Below are 20,807 nucleotides of genomic sequence, written 5' to 3' on the forward strand. Positions count from 1 at the left end.
AGCCCAGGAGGGGCTCTGTGGAGAACCATTGGGGACGTGCAATGCTGAGCCGCTTGTGGGGCACCCTTAGCGGAGACCCCCGGCGCCGGACCCTCGATGGGCTGACAGTAAGGCAGCTCCCCTTGCACGACCAGGGGCCTGACCCTGCTGTCCTCTGTGCTTCCATCGCTTTGATTGCCTAGCCGGACAGGAAACCTGCTCTGGTGACAGCATAATGACTCAATTAAGCTGTTCGCTCAGGTGAAGCGGTAACTACCTTTGATGCACTGCCACCGCTAATCAGGCCTGCCCCATCTCCCCACCCTTGTTCACGCCAAGGCAGAGAGCATCTTTGGGGGTCGTCGGGTCCTTGCTGAAAGGGGCCAGGCTGGAGCCGCTGATCTGCGGCTGCCAGGGAGGTCCCAGCAAGGGGCAGGCAGGCAGGCGCTGAGCCAGGGGTGCTCACCCAGGGGGCCACGAGGTGCTTTCAAGGGTGTTGTGGGGTGTCACACCCCGTTAGCACCATCAGGCATGCAAACGGGATCACAAGCCTAGACACTGTGCATAGGAATCCATTGCCGGGGTCAGCCCGAGGCCTTTGCAGCACAACCACGGCTCTAGTATTTTTCTGTAGGCAGAAAAAGAGTGCAGACTAAGAGCCGGCATTTTCCCAAGGGGACCGCAGGTCCGGAAAGGGTGAGGCCCCCGCTGGTCCAGCCTGAGGAGTAGCTCATGCTCGGTGCAGGGAGAGAGGGAAGGATGCTCTTGTACCTTCACTTGTATTAAAATCCCTTTGTGTCAGCATTAACCTGGCCCCCCTGAGTCTCCCGAGGAGGCCAATAGGATAATTAACCTCGCTTTGCAGGTGGAAGGGTGCGGTGTAGACTCGACAGCTCGTGCCGTAGAGGGCATAGGAGGAGGCCCTGGATGTAGGGACTGCCTGGGAGATCCCTCTGTGTGTCCCATCCTCGGTGTGTTTGCCCTGTCGTGTTGCTGCTGAGGGGTCTTGGCGTGGCAGAGGTGCCCTGGAGCTCTCCTGCCACTGCTTCCTCTCCTGCCGTGCACTTCCTCGTTGGCAGTGCCGCCCTCAGTGCCAGCTGAGCCTGGTCCGGGCTGGTGCTTTCCCCTCCTCCGGGCGACCAGGGGCAGCCTGAGAATCCCATCCCATCATGGGGCAGGCATGCCAGGATCCAGCTGCGTCCTGCCTGGGCTCTCCATCCCCCATGGCTGGTCTTGCACCTGGATCCCAGGCCAGTGCCATCCTGCTTTATCCCCCCATCTCATGCCCCAGCTCCTGTGGGCAACGGCCCCATTCCAGGGGCAGTGCTGGTTAGTGAAGCACTGGGACATGGGTAGGAGGTCACCCCAATGCCCTGAGGGATGCTTTTCCCCCCTCCATGACTCCTTCCCTCTGTGAGGAGCCTGCCCCAGGCCATCCTGACTGGCTCCAGGCAGCCTCCATCATCCCAGACGAGCCCCAAACTGTTTGCTCTGCATCACAGGCAGGTTCGTGTCCTGCTGTAACGGGGTGCTCTGTCCCTTTAAGAAGGGGCAGCCAGCCCCGTTAAGGACATGCAGCTGTGACCCAGCTGCTAGCAAGGGAGCGTCCCCTGTGAGCTTGACGCCCCAAAGGAGAGAGCCGAGAGGAGCCAAACTGCAAGGCAGCGGGTGGGTGCTGGGAGAGCGGAAGCAGGTTGTGAGCTGAGCAGCTTGCAACAAGGAGCCAGGCTGCGGAGCTGGGGCCAGAGCCGGTGCCTCCCTCGCAGTGCCCGGGGCCAGGCGACGGGGCTTGGATCAGCGGGTTTGACCTCCAGCTTCTCCCCATGGTTCTCCGGGTTCACACAGCAGCAGGGCGAGGCGTGCGGCATGGCCAGCTGGCGAGGGAGCGGGCATGGAGATGCTCTGGAGATGCCCACAGCCACGCAGCACCACTGGCTCGCCCAGGCATTGCTGCCTTTCTCCTCTCGCTGCTCTGCCGTACCCCGGCTGTGGCCTGGGGGCTCTGCTCTGGGCCTTCCTTTCAGACCTTCCTGGCCTGGCGTCGATATTTGGCTTTGCTGCGGGAAGTGAGGCCAGGCGGTCAGTCCCTGCCCGTGGAGCCAGCTGGGCCTCTTTACCTGCCATTGCTCTCCTGCCTGGCCCCTGCGGTCGGCTGCCAGCTCAGCACAGTTCTCCAGTGGCCTGTGTGTCCGGTTACCGCTCGCATGGGGCTCCACGGTGTGGCAGAGTGCGGGGAGGGCATTTCTCAGGGTGACTGGTGGTATCCGGCCCCTCTTCCACCATGTGCTCCACAGAGCGGCATAGCCAGGCAGGATCCGCCGTTGCGTCGCCAGCTGTACAAAGCCGCGCCGCACCGAGGGCTGCACGCTGGTGCCGGGTCAGGAAACGAGATGTTTCCTTCCAGCTGTTTCGCGGAGCAGCCCGGACCTGCTTGACTAGATGGAGCTCCCCTGCATGCCCACAGTGGGCTCAGCGCCTCTGGCCCGGGGTCGGCCGCTTGGCTCCCTGCTTCACCGCCTCCGATGGGATGGGAACATGAAGAAGACTTACACCAGGCTCCGCTGGCTTGGCGATGCAAAGTGGGGGGCGTCTGAATGGGCCACACCAGCGGCTTCGTGATGGTACCTGCCTTTGCCCGGTTTTAGGTGGCTTGTGCATGGTCTGTGACGGCCTGAGCACGGGGAGAGCACCCCAGCCACGGCGCGTACTGCGCAGGCCCTTCAGACCCTCCGACATTCATGTATCGGCTGGTTCCTGCCTCTCGAGGCTTCCCTCCAGCAGCTGAGGCAGCAGCAAGGTGCGGGTTTCCTTTTGGAAAGGCGGCGCTACGATGGGCAATGGCAGCTTTGGCATTTTATGTGGCACTCAGGGTGCCCTCCGGCTGCGTCCTGGCCCCTGGTTTCGGCCTCGCAGTTGGCACCTTTTCCGTGTCATCTCGGCCCAGCGGGGAGCTGGGAGATGAGCGGGCCGTGGGTCCCGTGCGGCCGTTTCCATCCCGAGGGGCGCTCCAGCCAGACCGGGCTCGAGGCGCCGTGCGAAGCTCAGACCAACTCCCCGTGCTGCACCTGTTGCGAGCAAGAAGTCGAGGGGGCTCGTCTCCCCTGGCTTCGCCTCCAGCACGAAACGAACGCCTCCCTTCGACAGAGGCAGAGCGTTCAGCCACTTTCTTCCTGAATGCAAACAGTCTAAATACCATTGTGGGCTTGTGATGTCTTAAATAACACCGTAATCACCAGACAAATGGGATCCAGGCAGTCTGCTTCTCTCTTCCCCCTCCTGTTTGGAGGAAATCTGTTGCTCCCAGCAGCCACCAGGATTATTATCCCCACCGTAGGGCCGGGCTGTGGGATTTGTGCTTATTGAAAAAAAAAATGCATTTAATATTCAGTAATGTTGGTTTTCTTTTTTTTTCCCCCCTTAATATTTCATACTGGTGGGAGGCCTACAATTTAATTTAGCTTTAGAAACATAAACGCGCTATTCCCTTAATATTTCCTTTAGGACTGCCTTGACAAAGTACCAGCTCGTTAAGTTCATCTGCTCATTAAGGTAATGAAGTGCCTGCCTCAGTCCTGAACTCGGCGCAGTGCTGATGGATCGTTAGCACGGCTTCAAGAGCTGTGATCCACTCCTGGGCTGCGTCGCAAAGCTGGGAATCGGCTCCCCTTGCCCGGGAGGGGCAGAAAGGGCTGCAAGAAGACTCGCATTGTATTTAAACACGTGTGCACACACGCATGCACGTGTGCCTGCACATGCTAGTTTTCCACCATAGCGCTTTTTCCCAGGTGTTTTCCCCCATGTACAGACAGATGCTTTTGTTCCAGGAGCAGAAGAGGTATGAGGCTCACGCGGTCCTCGGGTACCAGGCAGCTCAGCAATAGCCAAACCTCTCCGGGGTGGAAGAGGGAGGGGAGCTGGAACGAACTGTGTTTTTCTTGCAACATGTGAAACCATCTCCTGGTCTCAGACATCTTTGCATCTAATTTAGACCCCGTCAGACTCGGCAGGAGCTGAATTGAGCTGAATTATAGTAGCTCAGAGCACCCGGGCTTTTCGGGGGAGGCGGCTCCTTTGTGCTCCAGACTGCGACCTTTGTTTGAAACGCGGTGCCGGAGCCCTCGTAGCGGGAAGGGTAACCTCCGGGGTGTGCCCGGGATGGGGACCGCCGACTGCAGTAGCTCTCGTGGGCTGGTCCCGTTCGGCCGAAGGAGGGGTTAACTCTGAAGGCGGCAGCATTTGCAGTGACCCCGTTGTTGGCTTTGGGGGCTGCTGTCCCCCTGGGGGGGACGGCTGGGGAGCACCGATGGATGGAGCCCCACGGATCGCAGGGTGCCCTCCCGGTACCCAACAGACGGAGGATTTTGGGGGCCTGTGGATGGGCACCAGGGGGGATCCGCAAGGCACCCGCGACTCCTGTCAGCCGACCTTGCTGCAGAGCGCGCACGGTTCAGGCGCTTTGTCTCGTAGCTGCTGTGTGATTAATTAGGCTGTCTCCATGCCCGTTAATTACAGCAACATCTTTCCCCTTGCTAGCTGGATTGTGAAAAGTTTGGGAGCCTGCTTGGCAGCGTGGGGGGGCCGTGAGGCCTCCACGGCCTGGGGGAGGGGGACCGGGGCTTTCTGGCCTGGCGAGTTGGGCTCCAGTCGGAGCAAAGGCAGGAGGCAGTGCTGGCGTTCGCGGCCGGGGTCGGGACCCTCTGACGGGGACAAAGCAGTGGTGCCCCGACCCCGGAGGCGAAACTCCTCCTTCCTGCAGGTTGTGTGTTGTGCAGCACAAGGCAAGGCTTCCTCTGCCAGCCCCGGGGTGGCAATACGATACGCTTCCTTTCGCTGCATCGGGATCGTAGGGCTGCCACGTGCTGGGTCAGACCCCAGGCCTGGCCTGCCCAGTCTCTGTCATGCGGAGACTGCCACGGAGAATAGCCGGGGTCTGACCTGGGTTTTCCCCTGCTCCTCTCTCCCTTGCAGCCTTTAAGGTCCAGGCAGGTCTGATGCAGAGGCCGTGCTCAGGAGCGACCGATGCCCCTTTCCTCCAAGCACGTGTCCGACCCCTTGGGAATCTGGCTGAGCTCTTGTTGCACCTGGGAGCCACGAGCTCCGCCGTTTCATGCCACGCTGGGTGAAACAGAAGGTCCTGGTGTTCATTTTAAGCTGCCGGCCATTCTTGTCCGGTGAGAGACGGTCAGTAATAAATGCCGAGTGTCTTTCCCTTGACCATTCTGGGGGTGCCTCGAAAGACAACGGGCCGTGCATCTCTGTTGAAGAGCCCCCGTGCCTTTTGGCTCCACTCTCTCCTCTCTGGTGAATTATTTAACGTTTTCCTGATAAACTCGCGGCGCTGTGCATTTGCTCGGGGTTTCGAACCCAGCATTAACTTTTCATGGCCCTGCGAGATGAGCCAGTCTGACGTAGACGCTCCCTTTCCCGTTCCCAGGCGAGAGCTTTGCCATATGTCGCCCTGGCGTGCTCGCCTATTAGCACCTGAAAGCCCTCGCGGCCTGGAGGCTGGCGCGCGGGACACCGGAGCCCTGCTGGCAGCGCCAGGTCTGGCGCGGGGCCCGCGCTGCGTGACACCTGTTTGCTGTCCCTGTCTGGTGCTCTTGGTGCCGGGGGGCGCACGGGAAGATCTCGGAGGGCGGCTGCTTCGGCCTCTTGTCTCTGGCCTCGCAACGGGGTTGCTTGCATCGTGGACCTGGGCTCGCCTCGGGCTGAGGTTGGCCCCGGTGCAAGGATGCCTCAGGCTGCCCCATCGCCTGGGCCTGACTTCCTGGGGTGCCGAGTACATGGGAGCTGGGGGCACTCGGTGTTTCGGAAGCAAAGGCCCTTCCTGCCTTGGAAGTGAAAGATAAAATAAGTTACTGTGTGGGGCTGGGAGGTAATTCCACCCTCCACGTCCTGCTCCATGTGTCACGGGGTTTAAGCCTCTCCCAGAGGCGCTGGGTGCTGCAGCCCGGGCTGGGGATGGGGCTGCTGGCACCAACCCCGCCGGGTCCTGGTGGAGGGTCTTGCCCCCGCGCTCAGGCTCAGCCCCACGCTGCGCTGGGGCAGGAAGGGATTTCCCCCTGCTCAGACTGGGTGCACGGGGGGGGTTTGCGTTCCTCTGCAGCGGGGGCATGGAGTCGGCCTGGGCTCTCTGCAGCGCCCACGACCCCCCGGCAGCAGCAGGACATTGGCGGCCGCGGCCCCCCTGTTTCCCGGGGGCAGGGGTGATGCTTGGGGCTGTGTCGGGGCGACTGTTGTGCGGCTCCGAGGTCGGACACGGGGTTTGTTTGGGCTGGTTTGGACGGGGCTGATCCTGCCTCAGGCCGGGCTGGGCTGGATGTGACCCCGCAGCTCCCTGCCCGCCCCGCGGCGCTGGGATTCCCCCGTCAAGGCAAGGGCTGAACACAGCACAGTCCCTGGGACCTGATTTTTCACCATCCCTTAGTATCACGTCTTGTCTCTGAACCTGCCAGCAAGCAGCGCCCCGTTGATGAGCTCCCTCCGCGCAGCGACGGTGTTGGCGAGAGGAAGCCGCCCCTCGGCCTGATGAATGCGGCGGCCGGTGCCGAGCACACACAGCTCCTGGCTGAGTAATGCCTGAGCCGCTCCGTTCCCCGGGCGTCCGTCTCGAAGGGAAGAGTCTGTGGCTGTTAGGAAACCGAGGGCACTTAATGAGAAGCGCGAGCACGGGTAGATTAATTGTGAAATGAGTTGTGCTTGCATTTGCTGTCACTTCAATGCGGTATCAGCCTCATTATAATTCGAGTGTGGGATAGAGGCAGCGCCGCGCCGCGCCGCTCCGTCCATACCTGTGGAAGCTGGAAGCTAGCCAGACGCAGGCTCGGTCTCCTCCAGCTGGCTCTCGCTGCTATTGCCTTTCCTCCTTCTTTCCTTTCCTTTTTGAGGACAGATTTTGATTAACCGAGGCTTCCTCCAGTCTCTCCTGAGCCCACGTTTTAGCAAAATGAGATCTTTTGCCATGGCTTGCATGCCCGTTGCGCTGTACCGAGTGTCTGTATGGCCCTGGTCTGGACCGCCGCGCCTTGCTTGTTCTTGCACCGCTCTACTGCAGAGGATGGTTGTGTTGCTTTGCTGTGCCGGGAGGCAGCTTTGGCATCCGTGGCCTTGGTCCGGGTTGAGCGTGGGAGACGTGGAATGGAAGACACTTGGACCGGCCTCTCCGCTCGCTATCCACATGGCAGAAATCTGCCACACGGATCCCTTGCAAGTGGCAGAGAGGAAGAGCTGGCAGAAGCCACGCATCTCCGGCAAGCACCTTCCGCAGCCGGCCTTTCACCTCCGATGATTTGGGCAGACTTTGCTCAGCTCCCCCATAAAATAAAGACAGGCCTCGTGATGGAGCAGAGCAGTCGTGGCTAGCGCCACATCCGCGGAGCCGCCGAGGCCATCTGTGGCCCTGCTGCTGTCTGGTTGCATTTGGAAGGGGGTGGCAGGGCTGGACCCGAGGGCACTTTGGTTTCATTGTCCCGTTCGTCTCCACGAGCCGTGGACAGGCCCCATGCAGAGAAGTGGGGGGAGCTCTCAGCAGAGACCTGCCCTGCCGGGGAAAGGGTGGACTTGGACAGGAGCAGGTGCGACGAGGCAGGGGAGCAGGGTCCAGGCCAGCTGGGCTTGCTCAGCCCGCAGAGCAGAGGCCGAGGGGGTGCAGCTGCTGTCCGAGGATGCACGGGGCAGCCGGCGGCCGCGCGTTCCCCGCGGGGCCCGGCTCCGGCCATGCCGTACGTCAGCCGGGGACGGCGACAGGGTTAATTGTCTCGGGGGTCTATAGCTCGGCACCACTCCCTCCTGCCCGTCAGAAATCACTTCCCTGGGCGACGGGGCCCTAAAATGTCTGCTGTACGATTCAGAGGCCGGGTAACAAATGGCAGCTGGGAATACATCACCGGTGATGGATGGGCGCTGCTTAAAGGGAAATCTCGCCGTTTGACTTAGTGCTTCCACGATTAATTGCGTGCCAGATTAAATTGCTCCATAAAAGCGCATGCCGCTTCATTCGATCTCTCTGCAACGAGACGAGCTAGGCCAAGCCGTTTCTTTGTGCCTTAATTACACTGGCGTTCTTGGCATCCTCCGTTTAATTAGTAGAGATGTTTTAGCACCACGCACTTTCCCCCTCCCCACCCCAGCCGGGGAAGGGACCTGGCTGCCGTTCATGTGGCCATGTCTGAGAACTGTTCTCTGCAAAGGTCCTGGGTTGCTTCATAAAGGTAGAGGAGGGCTGGGAGAGAGCGTGTGCCTGGGCACTGCTGCGTCTCTGCCCCTGCAAGGTGGCAGCTGGGTGAGCCATGCACAGCTGCACAGCCCAGCAGCTGGGCCGGGGAGTGATGGACGCCTTTTCCAACCGAACTGACAGATGCACATTGCAGGAGTTTGCACCCAACAGGGCTTTGTCACGGCTCCCCTCCTCCACCCCCTCGGCCGGCCTGTGCAGAAGGAGCTGGGGAGCCAGCCTGGAGAAGAGGGTCCCAGCGGTCTCCTCGGCCTGGCTTCTCAGGGCTGGGCAGACTGGGGCGGCGAACACCGGACACCGGGCCCCTATGTGCAGCCTGACCCTGCTGGGGGTCCAGCTCAAATGGTTCGTAAACCCCCTGGAAGCCACCCTCGATGCCTGAAGCTCCAGCTCCTCCCTTCATTAGAGGAGGGGAGAGCACAAGCATCTCCCTGGACAGCCTGGACCTGATTGCTTGCACAAAAGATCTCGTGAAGCTCGCGGTTTCCATCCCAGCTCGCGCTCCCCTGCTCAGCAGCGAGAGGGTTGATTACCGCTTAGGATGCATGATCTTGCAGGATGCGGTATTTAATATGGCCTCATTCCTCCGGCAGAGGAATTTTCTCCTGCCCCACGGCACCGGGCTTCAGGGCGGGAGGAAGGAGTTGTGTGTATCCCTCCCTGGGACCTTCTCCCGGATGGTCTCGTGTTAATAAAGCGCTTGCGTTACCAGCACGCGTTCAGAGCCCGAGCACTTGAGGTTTCCCCCTGCCCGTGGCTTCTGGCTGGGGGACGCTCCCGTGCTCCTTCTGCTGAGTGCCGAGCCTGCGCATGGATCCGGCCTGGGGCACCAAGACCTTGGCATCCATGGGCTGGGTCCTTCTGGGCAGCTCTTCCCCAGCCAAGCCACAGGCTGGGGCTCAGGTGCAGGTGCCTGCCATAAAGGGGACCCCCGTGGTGGGTCACATCTCACTCGGGGTCACTGCCCCGGCTAGGCCTCGGGCTCCTTCCATAAGCACAAAAGGAGTGCTTAGCTGACAAGACAGGGGAGCAAAGCGGTGGGCGCTGGACCCCCAAGCCTTGCTGCCTTGCGCAGGCCAGCTCTCTGCAATGCTCTTTTCTGGACAGAGACCGGCAGAAGCAGTAGCCAGAGATGTGCCGATGGGTTGGGGGGTTTCTGTGGGCACAGCGGCGTTGCATGTAGTCGCCTCCTCCCCGCAGCAAGCCCTGTGTTAGCAGAGCGGGGAGGAGGGCTGCCTTGCTGCAGGCTGTCTCAGGATGGCTCCATCCATTTTTTCCGTCCGTGCCGGAGCCTCTCCATCTGCCCTGAGAGCTGGAAGGGTCTCCCCCATCCGGGTGCAGGGATGACCCGGCTACAACTGCCAGGAGCAGCTACATCTCCCCTTGGTCTCCTGCCCGCTCGGCCGAGCAGAGCCATCTGCGCGCCAGCCTCTCCGCCTTCGTTTGGCTGCGGGGACGGGAGGGCACACGTGGCCCTCACGTTATTCACGGGCGCCCGCTCCCTGGGTCGAGGGCTGCCACGTGCCGGGGCGGGCCCAGCTCCGCTCTGGCCCCCGGAGCCGGAGAAGTGCTGACTTGCAAACAGCTCCGGTTCTGGCCTCTCTGGCAGCCAAGTATTGCAGCCGAAAGGCCGTGCTCAGCGCAGAGCGCGGCTGCGGCAGACCCCTGCGAAGACCCCATCTGCTAAGAGCTCGTATTGATTTGTCTCTCGGTGCCTAAAAGCCCTCACTTCCCCTTGCGCGCATGCCATAAAGAATGCAGACGGACGGGGCGGCGTGTGTGACAGGAGCCGCTTGGCTCCAGCTCAGCTCAGCTCATCAGCCGTAGGGCTTTCAAATGACGGGGCAAGAAGCCCGGGGTCTTCATACCCCCGGCCCGCTGCCTTGGCTATTCCAGGGGTAGGAGAGCTGCAATGGAAAGCCACGATCAACTTTCCAGAGCAAATGCTTTTACTTTAAAAACAAAAAAATTCTGTGCCCAAACGTCCCTGGCAGCTGACTTTAAATCAGCTATGTGCAGTAGGAGCCAGCTACATGCTGGGCGAGACCCCGAGTCCGTCTTGCGCAGTCTCTTGTGTCACATGAAGGCTGGAGCGGGGAGTGATCTGGGTCTTTTCCCCTTGCTCCTCTCCCCCTTGCAGCCTCCAGGACTAGGAGCAAGGGCAAGCTCTGATCCCGCATCCACCCTCCATCTCCGGGACCCCCATCCTTGCGCCCCCTTTTTATCGAGCAGGCTCATGGCGCTCTGTAGGCATTGGGCATACGTACCAAATGCATCATCTCGCCCACTCACAGCAAACAGCCGCTTCACCCTAGCAGCACTGCAGAGCCCGTTTCAGCAGGGGCCGTGCTGAATAATTTATCCCCGTGACACGCCAGGGGCGCGAGCTAGCCAGAAAGCAATCACTTGAGTGACCGTTGGCTACGGGCACCTGCTCAAACATCCCTAGGCTTTTGTGCTAAAGCAGCAGGGGGTCATTAGAGAGGACCGGCAGGTGGAGTCACGTCCGGGCGCGTGTCTGGGGGATGGAGAAGTGGAGGGTTTTCCCCTTTGTGCTGCTTCTCTTGGACGTACCCAGCACGTCGGGGTCTTAGGGATGTGGGAGCAGGGAGGCTGCTGCCTGCGGGTGTTGGGAGATGTGGTCCTGAGCTGTGTTTTCACAGGTGATATCTGGCTGCTGTCGCTGTTGATGGACAGGCTGCCAGAGTGCCTGCTCCGGGAGGCCGATGCTAGCAGCCATCTTCCAGATTCCCAACGCGATGCAAAAAAGACACAGGTCCACGTTCAGTGGTGAAAGCTCAGGTTTATTTACACTGGTCTGATTGCCAGTGCAGCTTGTCCTTGACGGGTCGAGACACCGTACCTTGTTCACGCGCCCCTCGGTCTCTACGAAGGGCAGGTCTCCCGACCCGTCTTTATGCTGGCGTGCCCCCATTTTGTACCAGCTTCTCTGTCAAGATGTTCATCTCTGCTTGTGTCGGTCACCAAGTTTACACACTTGTGATCTCTGTCGCGGTAGTTAAGTTCTGGCTTCTTACCATGGCCCTTGAGCAGAGCTGGAGCTCCTGCAGTAGATGCTCGAGCTGGCCACCTTTTGGGGCCGGTGTTTCCACCCATGATACTTCCCCAGCAGCTCATGGGGCCATGAGCTACTCCACTTCCACATCAGGTGATGGGTTTCAATGCCACATCAGGCATTCCACATCAGGTGATGGGCTTTGTCTACCCGGGTCTTTAAAACCTCCAAAGATGGAGACTCCAGCACCTCTCTGTGGGTGACCTGTTCCAGTGCTTCACCACCCTCCTCGTGAGAATTTTTCCTAATATCCAACCTCAGCTTTCCTTGCTGCAGCTTGAGCCCATTGCTCCTTGCTCTGTCAATAGTTAATTGCTCCTTGTTCTTTCAGTAGTTAAGTTCTGGGTTTTTACATGGGTCTTCAAGTTCTTTAGCTGCTGTTTTCAGGCTCTGCAATATAAGCAGGCTCATGTTTGACACATCGGGTGATCTCTGAGCACTATCAGGACCCATCAGTGCAGCAGTTAACCCGAAGGAAGTGGCTTTAGCTGAACTGCCCAGAAAGAGCCCAGGCCACGTAAGCAGCTGCTGCCTTGGCTAACAGCTCTTTCGTGTTTGTCGGGCTCTGTGTCCTGCCTTAGGAAGTGCTGTCCTGGGCTCCGGGCTGCTGAGCCCAGCATGAAGTCTGGTGCCTCGATGTCTGAGGGGCACAGCCTCTGTGGGCAGGTGCCGGCCTTTGCAGCAGTAGGGGAGGGAAGGGGTTGGTTCCTCAGCTGGGCATAGGTCCTGGTGTTTGCAGCGAGGCAACAAGTAGCTATCTGTAACTCAAGGTCTAGGCGGGCGGAGGTGTCATGTGGGGTTCCCCAGGGGTCTGTCCGGGGTCTGGTGTCGTTTAACACCCTCGCTCACAATTTGGGTGTGGGGATGGAGCGCACGCTCAGCACAGGTGTGGGCAGTATGGAGCTGGGTGGAGTTGCAGACTCTCCAGAGGGCAGGGCTGGGATCCAGAAGGACCTGGAGAGACTGGAGAAGTCCAGAAATCAATCAGATGAGATTGAGCAAGGACAGCTGCAGTGTCCTTCGCTTGGGATGGAATAACTGCATGCACTAATCCAGCCCGGGGAAGAGAGGGCTGGGCTGCAGCACTGCAGCAGGACCTGGGGGATGTGGAGCACGAGCTAAACACGGGCCAGCAGCGCGCTCGTATTGCCGAATCCTCCAGCAGCCTCCTGGGCTGTGCAAACAGGAGCGTCGGTGCAGATCCAGGGCAGGGATCTCCGCTCTTCAGCACCGCGGAGGCCTCCCCTGGAGCCCTGCGCCCAGCTCTGGCTCCACACTTCCAGGAGGACGTGGACAGGATGGAGAGAGTCCAGCGCAGAGCGACCGCAGTGACCAGAGGTCTGGGAGCACGACAGACGAGGCTGGGCTGGAAAAGCTGGGGTGACCAAGTCTGGAGGAGAAAAGACCAAGGCGGGGTTTGATCATGGGCTTCAAGTCCCTGCAGGGCGATGGTAGAGAGGACGGAGATAGGCTTTTCTCTGTGGCCACAGGGGACAGGACTCGGAGCAACAGTCTCAAGCTGCAGCAGGGGAAACTGAGGCTGGCGATGAGGAGGAACTCCTTGACTGGTGGTCCGGCGCTGGAGCAGGCTGTCTGGGGAAGTGGTGGGATCTCCCTCCCTGGATGTTTTCCAGAGCAGGTTGGATGGACTCTAGGCTGGGATGGTTTGGTCAGGGCCAAGCCTGCTGTGAGCAGGGGCTGGACTAGACGTGACCCCATGAGGTCGCTTCAGCCTGATTTTCCTATGATCCTACATGATTTCACCGTGTCTCTGCACAAGACGGGGCTACCAGAAACACCTCTGCGCAGCAGGAAGCATGGAAGAGCAATCCTAGCAGTGCCTGCAGGGAAGATGAGCAAGCCTGGGCCCTTCTTGGGGCTCAGCCCATGGGCAGCAGGGTTTGAATTGCAGCTGCTGCCTGCCGCACTTCAGTTTCTGGGCCTCAGGTGCCTAAGGTCTCTGCCTCACGGTCAAATTCAAGCTGGGTAGAAACCAGCTATTAAGTTGTTGCACGTTTTCAAGCCCTCACTTTGTAGCTGGTCGGCCCTTTTTGTAGCTGGACAGCCATTTTTATGGCTTGACCATTACTTTGCATGTGTGGCCAGTCTAAAATGTATCGTGTGCTTCCCCAGTTAATCGTATGATAACTATTTGGCACATGTGGCTGGTCTAAATTTATGGCAAGATGCCCCAGTGAATTGCGTGTTATATGTAACGTGCCAGAGGCCGAAGAGGCTGCCTCTTCCTGTGATTCGTTGTAGGCTGAATCCTCGGCAGCCGGGTGAATGTTAATTTTGCAGGCTCTGTGCAGAGGGCTCTGGGAGAGGGAAGATCAGGTGCAAGGCAGCGCTTGCTGCGTAGGGGCAGAGGGTAACAGGTGCTGGGCAGGGGCAGAGGGAGCCATGGGGGGATGTTGACTAGATCAGGCATCGCCATGTCCTCCAGCAGCCCCACGCCAGCGAGGGGTGATGCCAAGGAGGGTCTGCGAGCCTGGCACAGCTCAACCCATGCTTCGTCCTGCTTTGGGCATCTCTAGCCACGCACTGGGACCCTGTAGCCCCTGGCATTAGCTCCTTAAATAGAGCGGATACTGGACCCCTTCCCTGCGAACACGGAGCCGAGGCCTCTCAGGACTGCAGATCTGGGCAGGCTCGGCTCCATCACGAGCTGGGTGCCCTCGCAAGTGCCTTGCAGCTGGCGTTAGCTGGGGAGGAGAACGGAGCTGCCGGGGATGTCCAGCCGGCATCGCGGGGCTTCACCCAGGAGCTGGTTGAGGAACCCATGCCACAAAGCCCTTGTTACTCAGAAGACGAAGCTCCGTGAAACTGCCGTCAAGCCGCCCCACGTGTCAGGCCGTTTCACTCCGTAGCACGACCAAGCCAGGTTGCGGCTGCCTGCCGCGGCCAGGAGGAGACACTTGGCCTTCCCTTTTCTCTCTCTCTCCTGTGCCAAGTCTGTGTTTCTCTTCACAGACAAAAACCCAAAGCCCGCGTGGAACCAAGTGGTCCCGGTTTTGCAGAAGCACCGTTTTGATCCATCCAGGATCAGACCGAACGGACGGTCGCGGAGAACTTTGTGATTCCCGGGGGTTCGCGTTAAGCTCCCGGCACAGGCAGGGCTCGAAATCCCCCCGGGAATTGGATTTCCTCCTGCCGCCCAGTGCTAATTTTAAACCCCTCCCATGTGTCACATCCCAAGATGGGGGGGATGCTATTTTTGGCTCGAGGATGGATCTTGCCCTTCTGGAAGCCTTCAGTTCATTTTTTTTTAATTTTTTTTTTCCCAAGAGCTTTATGTCATTTTTTTTCCCTTTGCAGCATCACGCGGCTCTTGCCAAGCCTTGGCTTGTTCAGACAGATAAGTGTCACTGCTCATTACCGTCAAATGCCACGGCCCTTAGCATGTGTGTCTCAGCTGGCACCCATGAGCCACTAAGAACGGCAATTAATCCCAGTGATATCGAGCGGGCCCCGGAGTGTCTGACCCAGTGTTTTCAGTACGGTAATAATACAGTTCTGGTGGTTTAACATCCTTTGTGGAGAGGAGGGGAGGGGGAGCTGGGCTGGGAGCAGTGGCAGTGAAGGCGGCGTGTGTCTGTCCCCAAGCGCTGGAGAAAGGGTGGAAGATCCTTCCTTTGTCTGTGGAAGACGTGGATTCAGGGGAATGAGGCCGGGATGGGGGAGCCGGCTGTGTCTGAGATTCTCCTGCCCTGGCTTTATCACCCGTCTTTTCCAAGCATGACTGCACGGTGTGGGCAGGGAACGCCGGCCGGGAGACCAGAGCCGGTGCCTGACTGCGGCCGAACGGCCGGGGGGACCGGGCCTGCGCGTGTAACCTCTTGGCAGCCCTTGAACGGAGGGAGCTGGGGGCACGCATGGGGACCGGGGTTGGAAACCCCACAGCATTTCTTGCAAAGAGCGGGTAGTCACTACTGGATGCTTTTAACATTAGAGGGACCCGCAGGTACCTGAGTGTGCGAGCACACGTGTGTGCTTGAGACTCCTTGCTAACATCCTTGTGTCCTTTTCTCTTCCCGATGTGGACACATTGGAGAGAGTCCAGCGGAGGGCAACGAAAATGGTTGTGGGCTGGAGGACAGGACTGGTGAGGAGAGGCTGAGGGACCTGGGCTGACTGAGTCTGCAGAAGAGAAGACCGAGGGGGATTGAATAGCAGCCTTCACCTCCCTGCAGGGGGTTGCAAAGAGGATGGAGCTGGACTGTTCCCAGTGGGGGCAGATACAGGACAAGGAGCAATGGGCTCAGGCTGCAGCAAGGGAAGTTGAGGTTGGATATTAGGAAAGCATTTCTCCCTAGCAGGGTGGTGAAACACTGGCACAGGTTACCCAGAGAGGTGGTGGAGTCTGCATCCGTGGAGGTTTTGAAGCCCCAGCTACACAAAGCCTTGTCTGGGATGCTGTAGTTGGGGCTGGTCCTGCTTGGAGCAGGGGGCTGGACTAGATGTGACCCCCTGAGGGCCCTTCTAGCCCTCACGTCCTCCCAGGCATTCAGGCCAGGAGCGTCTCCTGGGAGAGGGTGGCTTGGCAAGAGGCCCGTGCGCGGGCAGGAGTAGCTCTGACACCCCACGGAGATGCACCGGCACAGGTGCTTCCCCGAACCCCGACATGGGGGGGCCAGCAGACCCTCCTGCACGCACCAGCCAGTTCACGGCCGGGCTCGCCATGGCCAGGAAGATGCAGCTAAATCCCCTCAAAATGCCAGGAGGCTTTGCTCGCCATGTGGTGGCTTAATTAGCCAGACAGCCTCTGCGATTGCCCTTCCCGGGGAGCTCTAAAAGACTCCACTGGGACGGAGCATAATTTCCTTCTCGGCGCGTAGAGGCCGCTGCGTGCAGCCCATCTGGCGCTCGGCAGCCAACGCCGCCTCCAGCCAGGCAGGCGCTCTGTTGTTCTTAAAGGTAACCGTCTTACCATCAAATGACTAATTAAGCCACTAATGGGCATAACGAATAATTAAAACATCACGGCTCGCGAGCCCGTTCACGCTTCTGCTCCACTCGGCGTCTCGGAGGCTTGGAACGGGGCCGGCGACGGTCGCTGGCGGCTGACTCAGCGGCGGCGGTCGCAGCGTGTTGAGATGGGCCCGGAGTTATATCCAGGGCAGCTCTGAGTTGTACGCGGGGGCCCCAGCTGCATTGGCCCCTTGGGCAGGGGTTTCGGGGACTGCGTGTGGAGGGAGAAGGGAGGTGACAGCCGGGCTGGGCCCACGCAGGAGCATCGCAGTCCATTAGCCTCGGCCGACCGTGTCCTCAAGGCCTTGAGCACGGCAGGCCACGACCGTGTCCTTCTGGCCTGGCCCCGGGCCGGGGGCTGCCACGTGCTACCTCGAGCCCAGCCAGGAGCCGAGCGGCTGGAAGCGCGCTCCTGGGCGTCTCGGCGGGCGTCCCAAAGGGTGGGGACGGGGACCTAAGCAGACGCCTGTCATTGCACCGGAGTGGGAAGGAGCAGACGCTGCGCACCTGCCTCCCAGCTCGGCGCTGCTCTTCCAAGGGCCCCCAACGCTGGCTCCTCGCCTCTCCTGGGGCCCGAGGAAAGCACCAGGCAAGGAGGGGGCGAGCGCGGGGGAGAGAGCCGGAGCGTTGTCATGCCAATGAGGAGAGAAAGCCCTGGCTGCCTTCCTGTGCGGTGTGCTGGTGGGAGCAGCCCCCGGACCCTCTCCCTCCGCAGCCCCCCGCCCGAGCAGGGGGCATCACCCCGGGGACCTGCTGCTTCCTTGTCTGCGCTCGGGGGCAAGGCACCCGGCACAGCTCGGTGGTGCTGAGACCCCCAGCGCGGGGCCGGGCCGTGGGGAGGGGAAGTGAGTGAGGCCAGTCAGCTGGGAGCCAGCCGGGCACCGGGGGTCCCTGTTCACAACCCCTCTGCCGTGGCTGCCCAGGGCGCTGGCCAGGCCCCGGTGTCCCCCAGCCACGCTGTGGGGCAGTGGCACTCCCCGAGGGGCTGTGCAGCAGCGGATAGGACTCTGCATGCCGTGCATCCATCTGTCCGGTGCTGGGTCGCCAGGGAGTCCTCACGGAGTCCGTACTGGGGTCCTCACTCGAGCTGGGACCTTAGCTCCCTCTTCACTGGTTCAGGGTTGTATTCTGAGCAGGGCACAAGCCTGGGGGGGCTGTGGGGTGGGCGTGCGAATTGCTGTCACATGGCCCAGCCCACGCGGGATCCCCTTGCCCCAGAGCTGAGTGCACTTTGCGCCCGGTGCGGGCATGGGACAGAGGCACCGCGGGCCTCGCCGCGCAGAGGTTGCAGGGAGCACCGGGGATGGGGCGGCTGGAGGGACGGGTGTTTTGGAGACCCCCTGTCAGTGCCTGGGCCAGAACCGGGGCAAGGAAGTGGGGAGCCTGCTCACGCTGCCCCTTTCCCTTTCAGAGCCATCATCAACCACTTCAACCCCAAAATCGAGTCCTACGCCGCTGTGAACCACATCTCGCAGCTGTCCGAGGAGCAGGTAAGCCCTGCGCGCCGCCCGGGACCCCTGAGCGCCGTGCGGGTGACAGTCTTCTTCCAGGCTTCCCACCCCTGCCTGTCGTAGGCTGGCGAGAGGGCGTCAGCTCCAGGGGGGGCTTCCTGCTGCCTGGTGAGGGGCTGCATCAAGAGTCTCAGCACCGTGGGGCGGGCAGGGAGCTGCAGGGTCACATCCAGTCCCAGCCTGAGGCAGGATCAGCCCCATCCAAACCAGCCCAGACAAACCTCGGAGCCACGCAATACAGTTGCCCCTGACACAGTCCCAGGCATCGCCCCCGCCGCCGGGATGCAGGGGGGCCGTGGCTGCCAACGTCCTGCTGCTGCCGGGGGTTCATAGGCACTGCAGAGAGCCCAGGCCCAGGCTGGGCCCCCGCTGCAGAGGAAGGACCCCCCCCAGTCCACACCGGTCTGACCAGGGGGGCAATCCCTTCCTGCCCCAGTGCAGCCTGAGTGCAGGGGCAAGACCCTCCCGCCAGGACCCTGTGGGGTTGGTGCCAGCAGGAGCATTGGCAGAGCCCAGCGCCTCTTGGGGAGGCTGAAACCCCCTGACACGTGGAGCAGAAAGCGGGGATGTAGATGACGTAAAGAGACTCAGTATCTTCTGGCTGGAGCATGGGCAGCCCTTGGCGGAGATTTTTTCTAGGGTCGCTGGGTGCACCAGGCCCCGCGCGGCTCTTTAATGGCTTCTGAGATGAGCCGGTCCCATTGGCAGCTGCCTTGGGCAGGGGTTTCCCTGTGGCTTGGCCTGAGTCTCTCCCCTTCCTGCCGGCAGCTCGGCCCTGTGACCCAGAGGGGCGAGGGCTCCCCTTTCCATGGGGCAAAAGTGCATGTGGGCCTTCAGCAGAGCCACGGGCAGGCGGTGGAGCCCTGATCCTGCTAAATTGTGCGATAGGCCATTCACACGCCCACCCCACAGCCCCCCAGGCTTGTGCCCTGCTCCAGATACGGCCCTGAACCAGTGCAGAAGGAGCTGAGGTCCTTTCTCCTTCCGTTCCCCTCTCACTCCTGGGAGGCGACAGGATAATGCCGTCTCCGGGGCTCCCTGCACCCTCCCCTCCATGGTGAGTTTGATGCTGTCCTGTGCTGGAAACCCCCACCCCAGAGGCTGTATTACTCCAAAAGGAGGAGCCTTGGGGAACGGGGTTACTGGGGTGGGGGCTGTCGGCCTGGGAGTGGAGAGGTGCTCGGGGCTGTCAGCTACTAGCCCCCAACAGCTGAGGGAGGTCATGCCGGAGGCTTCCTTCCCCATGTGCTGGGCTTGAAATACTGCCTGCCGTGGTGGGCAGGCGAGGGAAGCAGTCCCGTGTGAGGACCTGGCGGGGGGGAGACGATTAGGCAGCACAGAGGAGGGCTGATTTCTTTTGAGCCCCCCTGAAGCAGTGGAAGCAGCAAAGAAAGCCCTTCCCAGGCCGTCAACATGGTGCAGGGCTGGGTGCACGCAGCAGGGACCCTGCCAGGAGATTTAGTGCCCCCAAGGGCAGCGAGGTGCCTGCCCGTGATGGGGAGCAGTGCATCACGACGGGGCCCCTCGTTCTCGTGCACCCAGTGCTTGGGTGTCGTCCCCACCAAGCCAAAGCTTCTGCTTCCTTTTTTCTGCCTTTCTCCTTCTCCCCATCCCCCCTCTCCCCTCTCTCTGCTCCTGCTATTTCTATTTCTAGAGCAGCTCCAAATCCCGACCCCCTTCCTGCTCCTGCCGGCTCAGACGCTCGGCAGCAGAGCAGTCGATGCTGACATTTCAAGTGTGAGCATTGCACAGCAGAGTCCACGCAGAGACACACGCATGGGCACACGCGGGGTGCACCAGACCCGTTCCCCCCAGGGTATGGTCACCAGGCATGCGCTCCCTCCAGCTGGGCAAGGTTGGTCCTCACAGCCACGAGGGCAGGAGACACGGTGCTTCTGTGTGTGCCTGGCCGGGCTCCATGGCGCGGTATCACAGCCCTTCCCGAGTCGCCGAGAGGACGTGAGCACTGTGCCGCCGAGCTCGGACCTGGAGCGGTCCGTCCAGGGCACTGGACTCTGCTCTGCTTGGAGACTTCTTCCAGGGCCTAGGTATTAGATCCTCTCTCTCGCTCCCCAGCTTAATGTACTGGAGGAGGTGGATTTAATCACTGAGGCAGTGGGAGAGATGCCAGGGATGCTGTGGGCTCTCCATCACTGGAGGGTTCAAGGAGAGGGTGGACGGGCACTGGTGGGGGATGCTCTAGGTGCAGCGATGCCCGTGCTGTGCTGTGGGGTGTCCCAGGCTTCTGGGCTGTGCTGGTTGCCCCCTTCTCCCCTTTCTGCTCCATGTGTTGGGGGGTTTTAATACTCCCACAGAGGCACTGGTGCTGCTGCAGCGCGGGCTGGGGATGGGGCTGGGCTGTGCCAATGCTCCTGCTGGCACCGACCCCGTAGGGTCCTGGCTGGAGGATCTTGCCTCCACGCTTAGGCTTAGATCAGCACTGCACTGGGCAGGAAGGGATTTCCCCCCTGCTCAGACTGGTTTGGACTGGGGGGGGGTTTCCTTCCTCTGCAGCGGGGGCGCGGCCTGGGCCTGGGGTCTCTGCAGCATCCCTGACCCCCCACCCCCAGCAGCAGCAGGACGTTGGCGGTTGCAGCGCCCCTGTGGGTGGGGCGATGCCTGGGGCTGTGTCGGGGTGACTGTCGCATGGCTCCAAGGTCGGACCCAGGGTTTGTCTGGGCTGGTTTGGACGGAGCTGATCCTGCCTCAGGACTGGATGTGACCCCGCAGCTCCCTGCCACCCCCGTGGCTCTGGGATTTCTCAGGTTCTCTAGATCCTGCTTGGGCTCCTTCCCTCCAGATCCCCATCAGGACTTTACAGCCTCATTAATTGCTAATGGCCATTCCCGGAGCCTTTTGCGCTTGGCGGCTAAGTGCTTTCTCCTCTTTCCTTTCCAAGCTTTTGCACTCTCGTTGGGTTGTGCCTGGGGGATTTGTTGGCGGGTGCGGGGCCGTCTAAAGTGCCGACAGACTGTTAATGAGCCAGCAGCTGCCGCTGCACAGTTGCCGCTCCCAACGACCCCGGGACGGCCCTGGC

The 20,807-nt window shown here is 60.8% G+C and overlaps 1 protein-coding gene across 1 annotated transcript in view; it reads left to right on the plus strand.

Moving 5' to 3' along the window:
* Positions 1-20,807, plus strand: part of ARMH3 (armadillo-like helical domain containing 3) — a 77,647-nt gene that overhangs the window by 48,582 nt on the left and 8,258 nt on the right. The window contains exon 23 of the mRNA XM_006033725.3: positions 17,671-17,749. Within this exon, the coding sequence (XP_006033787.2) occupies positions 17,671-17,749 (79 nt within the window). The remainder of the gene's footprint in view (positions 1-17,670; positions 17,750-20,807) is intronic.

This window comes from Alligator sinensis, unplaced genomic scaffold (assembly GCF_000455745.1).
Source record: "Alligator sinensis unplaced genomic scaffold, ASM45574v1 scaffold859_1, whole genome shotgun sequence".
NCBI lineage: Eukaryota > Metazoa > Chordata > Crocodylia > Alligatoridae > Alligator > Alligator sinensis.